This window comes from Mastomys coucha, unplaced genomic scaffold (genome assembly GCF_008632895.1).
Source record: "Mastomys coucha isolate ucsf_1 unplaced genomic scaffold, UCSF_Mcou_1 pScaffold23, whole genome shotgun sequence".
NCBI lineage: Eukaryota > Metazoa > Chordata > Mammalia > Rodentia > Muridae > Mastomys > Mastomys coucha.
In genome coordinates, this window is record NW_022196906.1 from 69994039 (window position 1) to 70009658 (window position 15620).

General features: G+C 46.1%; 2 protein-coding genes across 4 annotated transcripts in view; both read left to right on the top strand.

Annotated features, from left to right (window-relative positions):
- Nucleotides 1–5097, top strand: part of Gnb5 (G protein subunit beta 5) — a 34360-nt gene extending 29263 nt beyond the window's left edge. Inside the window, exons 9-11 of the mRNA XM_031344687.1 lie at nucleotides 3111–3207; nucleotides 4040–4206; nucleotides 4575–5097. Of these exons, the coding sequence (XP_031200547.1) occupies nucleotides 3111–3207; nucleotides 4040–4206; nucleotides 4575–4586 (276 nt within the window). The 3' untranslated portion in view covers nucleotides 4587–5097. The remainder of the gene's footprint in view (nucleotides 1–3110; nucleotides 3208–4039; nucleotides 4207–4574) is intronic.
- A 2477-nt stretch (nucleotides 5098–7574) lies between these two features.
- Nucleotides 7575–15620, top strand: part of Bcl2l10 (BCL2 like 10) — a 29956-nt gene continuing 21910 nt past the window's right edge. The window contains exons 1-2 of one of the 3 annotated variants that reach the window (XM_031343734.1): nucleotides 7575–8422; nucleotides 10986–11618. In XM_031343734.1, coding sequence (XP_031199594.1) covers nucleotides 7973–8422; nucleotides 10986–11108 — 573 coding nt within the window. In that variant the 5' untranslated portion in view covers nucleotides 7575–7972 and the 3' untranslated portion in view covers nucleotides 11109–11618. Of the gene's footprint in view, nucleotides 8423–8978; nucleotides 9260–10985; nucleotides 11619–15620 lie in introns of those variants that run through there. The other 2 variants (XM_031343735.1, XM_031343736.1) reach the window with 2 other exon arrangements.

Sequence of the window (15620 nt, forward strand, 5' to 3'; positions counted from 1 at the left end):
TCCAGGTTCTGGCTATTATAAATAAGGCTGCTATGAACATGATGGAGGATGTGTCCTTATTACATGTTGGAGCATCTTTTGGGTATATGCCCAGGAGTGGTATAGCTGGGTCCATATTTCTGTATTTTTAAAGAAGCCAAAATTCTAAAATTGTCACTATACCTTAATTTTATTTTTTTTAAAAAAAACTTTTTTTTCTACTCACAGAAGTTATGTGTAGTCTCTGAGTAAATGTTGAAGGAAATTCCTCTCCTTTCTTAAGGAAAAAAGACTTTAATGAGTCCTGACTGCCCTTTCTCTCCATAAATACAATACTTGTTTGTATATTTGTTTTTTTTTTTTTTCACATAACGACAGCCTGTGTACATTCTTCCGTGACTAACAAGCATTTTTCACTAGCGTATTTTCTCAATAATTGTCTGGTATTTCATATTGTTGGCACTCCATCATGACCTCATAGAATCTTCCATCTGGAGATTGCTCTTTGTAAATAATTCCACCCCCACCCCCACCCCCCACCCCCGTTAAGAACACTGCCATAAAACCAACATGGTGGTTCAATGCTTGTAATCTCAGCGTGAGAGAGGCAGAGATAAAAGGAAAGGGTGTGGGGCTGGAGCGATGGCTCAGTGGTTAAGAGCACTTCCAGAGGTCCTGAGATCAATTCCCAGCAACCACATGGTGGCTCACAACCATCTGTAATGGAAACCCAATACCCTCTTCTGGTATGTCTGAAGACAGCTAAAGTGTACTCACATACATAAAATAAATAAACAAATCAAAAAATATTTATTAAAAAAAAGAGGAAAGGGTGTTCAAGTTTATCCTTCGATATATATATATACACAGCAAGTTCATGGCCAACCTAGGCTACAAAATGAACTTTGCTATAAGTAAATATTTTTGTGCCATTCATGACTTAAACCCACCCTCCCAGGCAATGATTGCTTACCTAAAACCAGATTCCATTCTCACAGTTTTGTTGCAAGTGGCAAATTATGTTGACATGTTTTTAAGAGAAAACATAATGCTTTTTTTTTCTTGTTGTCCTCAAAAATACCAAATATTAAAGAATGGGCTTCACTCTAAGATGCTATTGTGGAAGAGTTTTGATAATAATGAAAATCTCAGGGTAGAAGAGATGGCTTGAAGATTAGAGAGCTTGGTGCCCTCCCAGAAGACCGGAGTTCAAGGCCAGCACTCATGCGAGGTGGCTTACCACCTCCTGTAACTTCAGTTCTGGGGGACCTGACACCCTCTTCTGTCCCCCCCCCACATACCATACACGTGCATTCATTCATGCACACACAGGCCCATCCATATTCATACTCATAAATAATAAGGTATTTTTTAAAACTCTTTGATGTATCAAAAATATGTAACAAAATACAAAGTACATGTTTTGGCTATACCATTTCATGGGAACAATTCTATTCTAAGGGTTCTGCTCCTAAGCTCGTGCAAGGGAGGCATCAACATGTATACAAAGACTTTTATATAAAAATGTTCATCACATGGCTATGGGCAGTTCTATTTTGACTGCCCAACCCATTGCCCCTTGTGAGTATATTCAAAAATCAGCTTTCTTGCCAGGCAGTGGTGGCACATGCCTTTAATCCCAGCACTTGGGAGGCAGAGGCAGGCGGATTTCTGAGTTTGAGGCCAGCCTGGTCTACAGAGTGAGTTCCAGGAGAGTCAGGGCTATACAGAAAAAACCTGTCTTGAAAAATAAAATCAGTTTTCTTCACACACACACACACACACACACACACACACACACACAAATGTTCATCATAGAATTTTGCATAAAAGAGAAAGTTTAGTCATAAGAACATTTAGCTCGTTATTGCCTAACAGATTGAGACATAGCCACATGGGGAATAGTGGACTGACATGTGGGCCATCTTCTTTGAAGACTAATTTTGTTAAGCGCTTACCACACAGTGTTGACAGAGCCAGCAGTGAACACCCACCCCATCCATTTCCACACAGTCTTAGTCAGGGTTTCTACACTCTGATGAAACACCGTGACCAGAAAGCAAGTTGGGGAGGAAAAGGTTTATTTGGTTTACACTTCCATATCACTGTTCATCAAAGGAAGTCAGAACAGGAACTCAAACCTGGAGGCAGGCACTGGCACAGGCCATGCAGGGTTGCCACTTACTGGCATGCTCCTCATGGCTTGCTCAGCTTGCTTTTTTATAACAGCCCACCAAAACAGGGATAGCACCACCCACAATGGGCTGGGCCCTCCCCCATCAATCACCAATTAAGAAAATGCTCTATAGCCTGGCTCACCTCCCAATCTGATGGAGGCAGTTTCTTAATTGAGGTTCCTTCTACTCAGGTGACTTTAGCTTGTGCCAAGTTGACATAAAACTACCCAGCACACACGCACAAGGGCTGGCAAGATGGCTCAGTGGATAAGAGCACTGACTGTTCTTCCAAAGGTCCTGAGTTCAAATCCCAGAAACCACATGGTGGCTCATAACCGTAATAATATCTGATGCCCTCTTCTGGTCCGTCTGAAGTCAGCTACAGTGTACTTATGTATAATAATAAATAAGTCTTTGGGCCAGAGCAAGCAGGGACTGAACAAGTGGGGTTGACCGGAGTGAGTGGGGCTGACCAGAGTGAGCAAAGGTCCTAAAAATTCAACTCTCAACAACCACATCAAGGCTCACAACCATCTGTACAGCTACAGTAGTACACTGTATATAAAATAAATAAATCTTGCACACACACAAAATAACATCCCAGACATTAGCAAACACCTCTAGGACTTGGGGGTGACTTTCATTTCCTTGTGTGTGAATTTCTAGGTATTATGGAATGTTCCATGATGGTTGTATGTGCTTCATCAAGGAAAAGAAAGTAGGATTCTATGTTTGTCTCTGTACCTGAAGACATTTTTTACACTAACTGTTTCTTTGAGTCCCTATTGACCCATAGAGATTAACTGGAAATAGGACTGAAGGGTAAAATAAAGAGGTTTTCTCCTGTCATGCCTCAAACTGCAGATGCTGCTGGTTCCCAGTAGTAGGTGTGTGGTCTGTACTTTGACAAGTTGAAGCCAGAAGTAATTGTACCTTTGTTTCTTTGTACCTCAGTGTCGCCTCTATGACCTGAGGGCAGATAGAGAGGTTGCCATCTACTCCAAGGAAAGCATTATATTTGGAGCATCAAGTGTGGATTTCTCCCTCAGTGGTAAGGTTTTACCTCAGAAACTTCCCCGAGACTGTAGGACTAGACCTAAAAAGAACAAGCCAACTCTCTGCCAAGCTTCCCATCACTGAGCTTTTGGTGAGGTGATACGCTGAAGCCACGTGGGACCTTCAGACACCCCTCTCTTCACCTCATCCCCTGATCCTTCCCACTTTATGGTCTGAAACCCCTTGCAACCCTCCCCACACCTGGGAGGCAGCTAGCAGAAGCCAAGCCAGCATTGATGGGACACCCCCTGTTCTAAGTCCCTGTCTTTATGACAGCCACTTTCTGGCACCTCTACTCAAACATCGAAGATTACTGCTCTGCCCTCAAAAACATTGATCACTTTGCCTTAATCTCTGTGAACTCAAGTTGAAGGTTTAGAAAGAGCAGGGATGTTTCTGCTTCCTCTAAAATCCAGTGGCATTCTATACACATGTGACCCTAGCATGGTGGCTTCTACCACATGGTGCTACAGTGATATTCCTCTCTGTCCCATGCCTTCCCCAGAGGACAATGACTACTTCTCCTGAATTGCAAAGGCCACACACATTGCCTGCCATGCACTGGACCTAGATTAATCTGTGTTTATTGTGTGGATGCATGGGGTGGATAGGTGGGTGGATGGATGAGCAGATGGATGGATGGATGGATGGATGGATGGATGGATGGATGGATGGACTGATGGATGGATAGATGGGTGGATGTATGGATGGATGATGAAATTAATTGGTGAATGAGAGAGTGAGTGAGTGAGTGAGTGAGTGAGTGAGTGAGTGAGAGTCAAGAAAGGAAAACCAGGGACTGATTTAACCACTATATCTTCTTCCAGGTCGCCTGCTCTTCGCTGGGTACAATGACTATACCATCAATGTCTGGGATGTTCTCAAGGGCTCCCGGGTCTCCATCCTGTTTGGACATGAAAACCGCGTTAGCACTCTGCGAGTGTCTCCTGATGGGACAGCATTCTGCTCAGGATCGTGGGATCACACCCTAAGAGTAAGTGGGATGTTCCATTTTCTTGTGTGAACAGAGAGGAAGGGTGGTGGCCCTCCTAAGCAATCTCTGCCCCTGTCCAGAGATACAGGTGACAAGTGGGTGTCTCTGGGAGGTTGGGAGCCTCATGCACACAAATGTGCAACATGGTGGTAAGAAAATAGCTGAAGCCTGTGAGAGTCCTGTTCAGTGTGTGTGAGAGAGTCCAGTGGAGTGTGTGAGTGGGCATGCATATGTGTTTGGGTATGTGTGTGTGTGTGTGTGTGTGTGTGTATGTGTGTGCACCCTAACTTCCTATCTTTAAACATTTAACTCAGTTCTGATGATACAAACTATTAATTATTAAAAAGGCTTGATCTGTGTCTTCTCAGGTTTGGGCATAATCTTCTCACAGCGTGCAAGAATAATGTGTCCTCTCCTGAAGATACGACTTCTCGATGAGCCCACAGCTTCCCACAGGTTAGCTTATAGGAGCAACCTCACAGCTTGGCACTCACTCATCCTGTCCAGTGTCTCCATGAAATCTGCCCTCTCCCTTGAAATACTTGGATAGGCCATGCCACTTCAACTGGACCTTCAAGCCCTTCTTTCATCTTAAAAACTTTGCGAAGTTTTGTCTGTCTTTGAAGTTATTCCACCCAATAGAATGTCACATTTATCAGCATTTAAAATGTCGCTCATTGTTTCCTTGGATCTAGTCTGTCTTCAGAGCACTTTAAACTCTACCTTTTCTTGGCATGGACTATGGCTTCTAGAACCATCGTCGGGATGTGCCGGTTATATGGACTGTAAGAATGACTGTTCACTGGTCTGTAATAGAAGGAAATTCCAGTTCCAGGTGTAACTCCACAGAATCACTTTTTAAAACTGTTTTTAGGTAAAAGTATCTTTTTGCAACCTGGCCAGTTGTCTTTTTTTTTTTTTTTTTTTTTTTTTTTTTTTTTTTAGATGTTTGTTTTTGTTTGGGTGGGAGTCTGGGGTAGGCTTTAGAAATGAAATGGGCACATGCAGAAAGCAGGCTGTGTATGTGACTTGTGATCAACGGCAGTCTAGGGCTGAGCATTCCCCCACACCTGAGGGGGAAACCGGTTGCCATTCGTAGCCCGAATGCTGCAGAGAGCAGACAGAACTTTCTGGTGTAGGAAGACAGGTCACTAAATTGATTTAAAAGCCTGCTAGTAGTGTTATCAGAAATGCCTAAGATAAACTGTGTGTTGTCCCTATAAATTATATTCTAACGTCCTGCACAGTGGTTGTGCTGTGATGGGCAGGCCATGAATAATAATGTCTTTGCTATCCAAGAGGTTTCTTGTCTTTATTTGAACCATACATTACTTCTAGATGCGACTGGCTGCTATGTATTACAAGGTCCCTGCTTTCTCTTCCTTTTGTTCTTTTAAAGGTGTAGACATTTGTTCTTTTAGAAACTCTTTGTGTAATAAGATGCCGTGTTCATAGAAGTGGTGGCACCTACTTATAAGTACAGATACGTGGGAGCAGAGGCAGCGGGATGGCTTGAAACCAAGAGTTCAAGTTCTGCCTGAGTCATATAGTGAGGGAGGCCCCATCTTCTCATTGTTTTTGTTTTGTTCTGGTTTGTTTTTTATATTTATTTATTTATTTATTCATCTATTTGGGTTTTTTTTTTTTTTTGATTCTCTGTGGGGGTGAATACGCATGCCACAGAGCACATGTGGAGGTCAGAGTACAAACAGTAGGAGCCTGCTCTCCCTTTCAACTATGTAGGGCCTGAGGGTGGGACTCAGGTTGTCAGGCCCAATTGGTAGCAAGCGTTCTGACCCACTGAGCCATCCCTGTACTCCTTGTTGTGTTTTTAATGAAATAAGATATCATGCATCCCAGGCTGCCTCAAACCTTCTACATTGTCAAGTATGCTTGGGAGCTTTGATCTCTCCCTTTGCCTCTCAGGTGTTGGTACGTTGGGATTGCCAGCATGCACTGCACACTAGATGCACTGAGACTGTAGGTGCTGCCAGAGATCAAATCCAGACCTTCCCTCAGGATTCACAAACACTCTACCCACTGAAATACACCCCCAGTTCCAAGACCCCGTCTTTTAGAAGAATGCTTAGTTCTGTTTTGTTGAAGAGTACTGGGAATCAAAGGTCACCTCAGACGCTGGTAAAAAACAAAACAAAACAACAACAACAAAAAAAAACTGGCATTGCGGATGGCCTTGGGCGTCTGACCAGCAAAGATTTGCTGTCCCTGAGAAGCAGGGTGTATGTGTGTCCCCAGATTGTCTGTCTACTATCTTATCCTACTCTGCCTGGCTCTTTGCTTACTGCCGGTTTTGTAGCCCCAGCCCCAGCCCCAGCCCCATGCTCCTCAGAGAGACCCTCAGAATGCAGAACACCAACATTCTTCCAGTCAGCAGGATGGCACTGCCACCACGTCAGCTGTCTCTGTGGAACTGAGAGTGACAAGAGCCACAGATATTGCTGTTATGTCATTAGTATTATGTAAATATCCCTCGGGAGCCCTGAAAGAGTCTTGGGGACTCAGAAGGGTTCTGGATTATACGTTGACACTCTAAAGAGCTTTCTTTCTTTGCCCTCTAGGGAGACTCTCCTGGATTAAAGCAGGCCTCTAGAGAATGTGGGCATAAAAAAGGGACCAGGATGGGCTGGCAAGATGGCTCAGCGGGTAAGAGCACTGACTGCTCTGCCAAAGGTCCTGAGTTCAGATCCCAGCAAACACATGGTGACTCACAACCACCCGTAATGAGATCTGACGCCCTCTCCTGGTGTGTCTGAAGACAGCTGCAGTGTATTACGCTGGAATGAGTGGGGCAGAGCAAGTGGGGCAGGAGCAAGTGGGGCCGTCCTGAGTTCAATTCCCAGCAGCCACATGATGGCTCACGACCATCTGTACAGCTACATACACATAAAATAAATAAATAAATCTTAAAAAAAAAAAAAAAAAGAAAGAAAAGAAAAGAAACCTGGACAACTGAGAAGCGTTGACCTCTGGGAGAGGGTCTCCGAGGAAACTTGGGGTAACATCAGCATCGCAGAATGCCAAAAAAAAGAGCCCCAAGAGGGCCCACAAAAGCTAGAGCCCAGCAGGCCTGGGAACTAGAGCGGTGGTTCTCAACCTGTAGGTCTCGACCCCTGTGGGAGCCCGAGAGCAGATATCCTACATATTAGATATTTATATTATGCTTCATAACAGAAGCAAAATTACAATTACAAAGTAGCAACAAAATAATTTTATAGTTGAGGGGGGTCACCACAACCTGAGGATAGCAGCACTGGGAAGGCTGAGAATCACTGTACTAGAAATTTATCAATGGAGGACAGACAGTCTCTAGGAGGCATAGCAGATAGGTCAGAAATAGCCAAGAGGGGTTGGGGCCACATTGATTCCTCCATTCTGGGACAACCACTTGCAAAATGATTTATACATCCTTATTTCCCAAACGAGGAGGCCTAGTCAATAATAGCAAGTTAAGGCTTCACTACTAGCGGGGCCGAAGGGCCCAAGCCTATAATCCCAACAACTCAGGAGGCTGAGGCAGGAGAATGACAATTCCAAGGCCTACTCACCCCCTAGAAAGTTCCAGCCCCCATCTGTTTAACCCTCAACAATAATCCGAGGATCTCCTGCTGCTGGTGCTTGCTCCACCCCATGACTCTCTCCCTGTAACAGGTGCAAGCGATGGTCCCAAATGTCCAGGTGGGTCAGAGTGGGAAGTAGCTGAGCCTAGAAAGCCAACTGAGGTTGGACCAGGTGCAGAGGCCAAAGGATGGACGACCCGCAGGACCCGTTGCTGGACCGCACTCAACGGCTGCTGACTGACTACTTATTGTTCTGCGCACGGGAGCCGGGCACCCCGGAGCCACCGCCCACGTCTGTCGAAGCGGCCTTGCTTCGCTCTGTGACTAGGCAGCTCCAGCAGGAGAACCCGGGGTTTTTTTCCTCCTTCCGCAACTGCCAGGACAACCGCCTGGAGCTGGTGAGACAGATGGCGGATAAGTTGCTCTCCAGTGACCAAGACTTCAACTGGGGCCGCCTGGTGATGCTCCTGGCCTTCACGGGGAAGCTTATGAATCAAGGCCCTTACAGGGCTGTCAAGCAGAGGAGGGATCTGATGAATCGTCTCCTAGTGGACCGAGACTGCTGTATCATAGTGAGCTTGCTATGTAGTCTGCTCATGGGACGGCACCGCTCCAGGCTGGAGGCTCTCGGCGGCTGGGTAAGACCACTAGAGGGTGACAGAGATGGCTTCGGAGAGGGGGCGCAAGATGCAGGCTGGCCTCAAACCTCATCAGATATTCTCCTGCCACTGTGGTCTTCCTGCTTCCATCCCAGGAGCACCAGGATTACAGGCTATGTCATTATAGTGGGTTTATGTGGTGCTAGGTGCAGAAGGCCAGGGCTTTGAACATGCTGGGCAAGCACTAAGTAAGCCACATCCCCAGCCCGGGGATTTCTTTATAGGCACTTGTTGGACTGCTCTTGCTCAATAGCTCTTATAAAACTTCATTCAGGGACAGCCAGGCACACGTGGGTTACCCTAACTCTCAGCCCAGGACTGTCAGGGAGGGTTGATTAAGTCTGATACGCCCAAGTAGTATAACGGGAGCAGTAGTCTGCCCGGGCTTACCCTTTATTAGAGTAAAGCCTTAGGGATTGTGAAATGTGTGTGGCCACCAAGTAGGGATCCTAACTGGGATCTTTTAGGCCACTGCACTTTTCCCTGCTGGGCAGCCTCCAGGCTCATGGCTTTCTCCTTAATCTCGGTGGTGTAGGCTGAAGAGGCAGTCTGTCCCTTTGGCTGCGCAGAGCTACTGATCAAGGAAAACACACAGGATGAGGATAAAGCTTGATGGTAGACTGTTAGCATCTGTGAAGCCCTGGGTTCGATCCCCAGCATCACCAGAAAAGCGACAAGAAGAAAAATAAAGGGGGGGGGGGCTTCTATTTTAGGTTAGCCCACAACAGGCGCCTTGGAAGCTGAGCTTAGCCTTGGGTTTCTTTACTTCCCTCTTCATTGGGATTGAATAAAAATGGATATGTTATGAGATAAGTATAACTTAACTATTAAAACCTGTTATACAAAAATCAAACAGATTACACTCCTTCCAGGCATCTGCATTTAGGCTACCTATGGAAGGAAAGGCAGCCTGACAGGTTGGCACCTGCCAGGTTGGCACCTGCCCTGCTCCTGATGTACGGATCTCCACTGGGCCTATAGACTGCCTTCAGCTGAGTTTTCTGAGGACCCTCTCTGAGTCCTCCAAAGAGGTCATTAAGACAGAGTGTCGATTTCTCCCTGTGCCTTCTGGCTCCTTCCTCTACCTCCTCTCTCTCTCATAGATCCCCGACTTGGTCAGGTTTTTCTTTTTGGGAGAGAGACTCTCACTATCAGAGTTAATAAGACACGGGTAGGCAGCGTGGCAGCAGCTGGGCATAGAATTTAGGTCCCTAAGGCCAAGTGAGGAGTCCCCTCTCCTAGGTTCCAGAGGAAGGGGGAGGTCTCGTGCCACACAGCGATGAGTCCGTGTGGATGCATGGGTGTGTGTAGCCGTCACTGATTCTGGAGCAGGAGGGGAAGGGGGAAGGTTGCGCCCTGTAGTTAGAGTCTGTTCACGATACAGGATTTGCTACCCATAGCCCCTGGTTACTTGGGGTCTCAGGTAGTCTGCTGTTGGTAAGCTCGCTTTGGGGAATAGAGGTTTACAACTTTCAACAGGGTGTCTGCTATTTCTCTTACACAAGTTGTGAAGGTGGAGAAAGCAGCTGCTGCAAGTTAGCATGGCTCGAATACCCTCTACTTCAAATGTAACATTCCCAGCCTCTTTTGGTCTGTAGATAACAGCATTAAGTTATGATTGATACATACTGACTTGAGTGGTGTGGTCAGCAGGTCTCCCATCTCTGGGTATCTGAGTCAGAGACTGGCACAACACAAGGATGTTGTCCACATGAGTCTGTGTGAGGCACCACATAGCAGTCTGGATGAATTGAGAAGGAAAGTGTGCTAAAGAGGGAGCCTGGGACTGTGAGAACCAAGATACTTATTAAAGGAGTAGCCAGAGCTGTGATCCATGAAGTCCCCGGTGAGTTTCAAAACCATTTTGAATTTGATTTGTAGAGAGAAGGTCAAGAGTGGATAGAAGGGCTAAAGATAAGACAGGTGCTGTCAAAGGAGGGATGGCCAAGGTTTACATTTCTCAGTTTTTATTGGAGGTTGTGAGGAAGGGATCAGAGAGTATAGAGAGATTTTAATAGAGTTCTTCAAGAGTCATAAGTAAGCGTTGAAGTGTATTGAGGGCGACTCTGCCGTATGAGGCAGTTAGATGGTTGCTGATGCAGCAAGTTGGACTGCTTATTCCAAATCCTAACTGGGAGGTATCCCGTAGCCAGGTGCCTTTCCTTTTTATGGCGTGATCTAGAACCTCCCACGTCTCTTGGCGTGTTTTCCATACTGGAGACCAGCCCAGGGCCTTGTGTATGCTGGTCATGTGTTTGACCTCTAAGCTCCGAGCTAGCCCTTTATGCGGATGACTATCTGCATGTCTACCATGGATGTGCAATGCTCAGGGAGGCCAGAGAGGATCAGATCCCCTAGAACTGGAGTTACGGGCAGTTATGAGACACCATGTGGGTGCTGGGGACTGAACCCAAGTCTTCTGCAAGAGCCGACAGTGCTCTTCACTGCGGAGCCATCCCTCCAGCTGCACCTCCTGTGTATTCAGGGCTCGGGATTGTTTGTGGGGAGACAGTCTAATTCTCCTCTTGCCCCCCCCCCACAGGATGGCTTCTGCCGCTTCTTCAAGAAACCCTTACCCCTCAACTTCTGGAGAAGATTGCTGATTCGGGCTTTTCTGTCATGCTTCTTTGCAACAGCCATCTTTTATATCTGGAAACGTTTATAAGTTTTAAATTTTTAAAGTGATCTTACCTGCCTAACTGTGAACCCTCTAAGGGACAGCTCTGGGTAATTGGATAAGAACTGAGGAAGTCCTCCTGCCTAGAGACATTTCTACCTGCATGCTACATAGAGTTCTGGGTTTGTGATGGGGCCAGCATTTGAAAGGGACCCAAGTAGCTCTTTGCCAAGTGGGAAAATGGTCCACATCACTCCAGAGAACTTCAGAAAATGCTACATACACTTATTAGCTGTGTGGCTGTCTGCATTTGGCTGCAAGCACAGCAGAGCCTCTCCCATCTGTCCTGGGGTTCTTGAGCTGCTTGTTAACCAGCCAGAGTCCCAGGGTAGGGGATCCTAAAGCTCAGAGCAATGAGGAATGCAATAGGAAACCTTAAGGAATCCTTTGAAACCTAAATCCTTCTGTACCCAATTCCCAGGACTTCTGAATTTATAATGATCTCCTTAATATGTTTTTAAGTAACTTCTTAATAAATGTACACATTTTTTAAAAAAGAAAAAAAAGAATATGTCTTTCTATAATTTGACAAGACTCTTGTTCTTGGAAGTCACTCAAATTGATGATAATTTACTTTTATTGTCTCTGATATAAACCAGGATTTGGTTTATATTGCTATGTGGGGAGTAAGTTTTATTTTTATAATGTATATATGTATATGTATAATGTGTATGCTTATGTGTCTTGTGCCTGCGAGGCCAGAAGAGAGTGTCAGATGCCTGGAGCAGGGGTTACAGAGGGTTGTAAATCACCATGCAAGTTCTGGGAATCAAACCTGGGTCCCCTGGAAGAGCAGCCAGTGCTCTTAACCACTGAGCCATCCTTCCAGCCTTAACAATGCTTTGTTGTAAACATTTAACCTACATGAAAGTTCATAAATCTCCTCCTTTCCCCTCCACTCTTCAGTCTACTCAAAATCCCTACGGTAGGTAAACATTGTGTCCCACCAAAACTTTCTGGCCATTATCAACTTGCCATTTCGTAAAACTGGGTCTGATCATGTTTTGCTTGTGTGCATGTGTTTTGTGACAATGTTTCTGGCTGGCTGGAAATATGGGTCTTGGGGATCATATTTGAGTCACCAAGCTTGCTGTACCAAGCCATCTCATCAGTCAAATGACATTTGCTTGCTTTGCTTAGTGATAGTGTGTCTGTGCACGCATGTGTGTACACATGGGAGGTCAGACGACCTTTGCCTACCAAGCCACCTCACCAGCCAAACTACATTTATTATTTGTTTGTTTGCTTGCTTAGTTATAGTGTGCGTGTGTGTGCGTGTGTGTGCATGTGTGTGTGTGCATGTGTGTGCGTGTGTGTGCGCATGTGTACATGTGTGTGTGCATGTGTGTGCATGTGTGTGCGTGTGTGTGCATGTGTGTGTGCGTGTGTGTGCATGTGTGTGTGCATGCGTGTGAGCGCGTGTGTGCATGTGTGTGCGCGTGTGTGTGCATGTGTGTGTGCACACACGTGTGTGCACACACGTGTGTGTGCGTGTGTGCATGTGTATGCGTGTGTACATGTGTGTGTGTGCGCGTGTGTATGCGCGTGTGTACATGTGTGTGTGCGTGTGTGTGCGTGTGTGTGCATGTGTGTGCGCGCGTGTGTGTGTGTGTGTGTGTGTGTGTGTGTGTGTGTGTGTGCACCATAGTACACATATGGAGATCAGAAGACAACTTTTAGGAGTTGGTTCTCTCCTTTCACCATGCGCTTTCCTGGGATCAGACTCAGGCCATGAGGCTTGGTGGCCATCACCTTTAGCTGCTCAACTAGCTCTCTGACCTTCTTTGCCTCTTCCTACCATGAGGTTCCTAGGGAAATTCCAATTTTGGGGAGTCCCCGAGAACGGGAATCAGAGCCTGTGTGGCAGAAGTGAGGGGGTCTCTCTTTGATACCTTTCTGAGAAAATGGGAGCAGGTACAAGCCTACGGTGAGGCTGGTTCCAGGGCAGTAGGCAGGGAAGAGGATGAATACAAAAACAGCCCCTTTGTTGTAAACTCAGGTCCCCCAGGTGAGTCTGTTAGCTAGGGAGTCGCAAGTGTCTTCACAGCTGCCTGTCTGTCTGTAACTGAGAGGGAAGAGGCTGCTGCAAATACTGTGGCCTGAGCAGAGGATGGATGCTAACAGCACTCTCTGACAGATGTATCCTTTGCATTTGTACTGAGATAAAATGCACACAACATAAAGCCCTAATTCAGCGTTTTAAAGTGAGCACTCCGGTGGCTGTTAGTGTGTTTCCAGTAGCGCCCAGCCATCACTCTTCCTTTAATTCCATCTCTCAAAAAGAAATGCCACACCCATTAGCAGCCTTCTGATCCTCCCGATCCTCCCTTTCCCTACCCCAGCAACCACTAATCTACCTCCTGCCTTTGAATCTGCCTCTTCTAGACGCTTCCTATAAATGGAATGAGACAGCTCACGGCTCTTTTTGTCTGATTTCTTATTTAACCAAGTGCTTTCTGGGCTTCTGCACGATGTAGCATGTCAGGACTTTCAGGCCTGCTCAAGGCTAATGCTGCATCATGTTTACCACACACAGCTAGCTGGAATGTGGGTGGCTCGCAGTCATTGGATAGTGTGTGAACGTGGCGCTCTGAGCATGCTTTTACATGTTTTTATGCAGACGTGGGGTTTTTAATCACTCTTGTGTGCAAGCCTAGGTGGTATTGCTGGGCCCTTGTGGTAACTGCAGGCTTTAGGGGGTGGCAGATCTACTGAACTCTTCTTAGCAGCTACACCATTCAGTATTCCCACCAGACAGACATGGGGTTCTACCTTCTTCCAGGGTTGCAAAGGAAAAAATGAGAGAACTACCTGGGCTAGATCTGGGGAAACACAACTCTTGAGTTTAAAATACAGATGGCTGACTTGGTGGTACCATCTAGAAAGTAGAGTCCTCTCCTAGACAAGGCCAGAGGTCTGTGTTAAGTCCTCTGCCCCTCTCTGTAGCCAAGTAGAGCTTTAGTGAAGCCATTGCTTGGCACTTCCTGCCCTGGAGCCTTCATACCAGTCAGCTGTTGTTACAGGCTCTGCTCAAAGTATCAGTTTGTGGGGTTTTAAGATTTTTGTCTTTATTTGTATTTATGTATGGGTCCCTATCTGGGTGCACATATGAATGTGGGTGCCCATGGGGGACAATAAGAGGGCTTTGGATTCCCTGAAGCAGGAGTTATAAGCAGTTGTGGGCTACTACAACCAAACTTCTATCCTCTGCAAGAGCAGCAAATACTCTTTAACAGGAGACGTCTTTCCGGCCCATGGTTTCTTCTTTTTAAGGCTTTTATTTATTATTATTGTGTATGTTAATTGGATGGGGCTGAGGGACAAGTGTCACAGCACACACGTGGAGGTTAGAGGTCAACGTCGTGGAGTTGCTTTTCCCCTCCCACCTCACTTTGTGTGGGTTCTGGACAATCGGACTTGCCAGTAAGAGCCTGTACTCACTGATCCAGCTCTCCAACCCATTTGTATTTTGTAGCTATGCCTCTCAAGAGTTGAATTTGGTAGAATTAAAAATACAGGTGAGGAGCCTATCAGATGGCTCATTGGATAAAAGTGCTTATCGTCCAGCCTGCTGACCTAAGTTCAGTTCCCCAGAATCCACATAAAAGCCAAATGTGCTGACATGCATGTCTGTATATCCAGCACTCCTACTCAAGGTAGGAAGCAGAGGCAGGAGAATTCCCAGAAGCTAGCAGGCCAACAATCCTGGAGTCTGAACTTGCAAAACAAGAGGCCTTGCCTCAAACAAGGTAGAAAGACTCTGACTTGGGCTGAAGAGATGGCTCAGCGGTTAAGAGCACTGACTACTCTTCCGAAGGTCCTGAGTTCAAATCCCAGCACCACATGGTGCCTTACAGCCATCCTTAATGAGATCTGACACTCTCTTCTGGAATGTCTGAAGACAGATACAGTGTACTTACATTAAATAAATAAATAAATCTTTAAAAAAAAAAGACTCTGACTTCCACGAGCGCTTCATTGCATGTACAAGTCTACACACACATGCATATCATGCACACACAAGTATCTTTTTAAATAAATAATAAATAAAGATGAAGCAAGGAGTCACAGGGGTATAGCAGAGGATGCACAGAGCTTTCTTGTTCAGTCACCCACACAACCTGGGTGTGGTGGTGCACACCTGCAATTACAGAAGGCTGAGGCAGGAGGATCGGAAGTTCAAAGATATCCTAAACTCCATTGGGAGTTTAAGGCCAGCCTAAGACACTCGAAGCCCTGTCTTTTAAAACAACAGTCATAAGAACTGTTTTAACAAGGACAGAGATGGATCTGAGCATGGACTACTGGCCCGTGCCTGTGTCTCAGTGTTACAGAGGCTGAGGTAGCCTGGGCTACACACTGAGTTAGAAACTGTCTTGGGGTGCATACATAGCCTATGTCTCAAAACCAAAAATGAGCCTGGCAGTGGTAGTGCATGCCTTTAATCCCAGCACTTGGGGGGCAGAGGCAGGTGAATCTCTGAGTTCGAGGCCAGCCTGG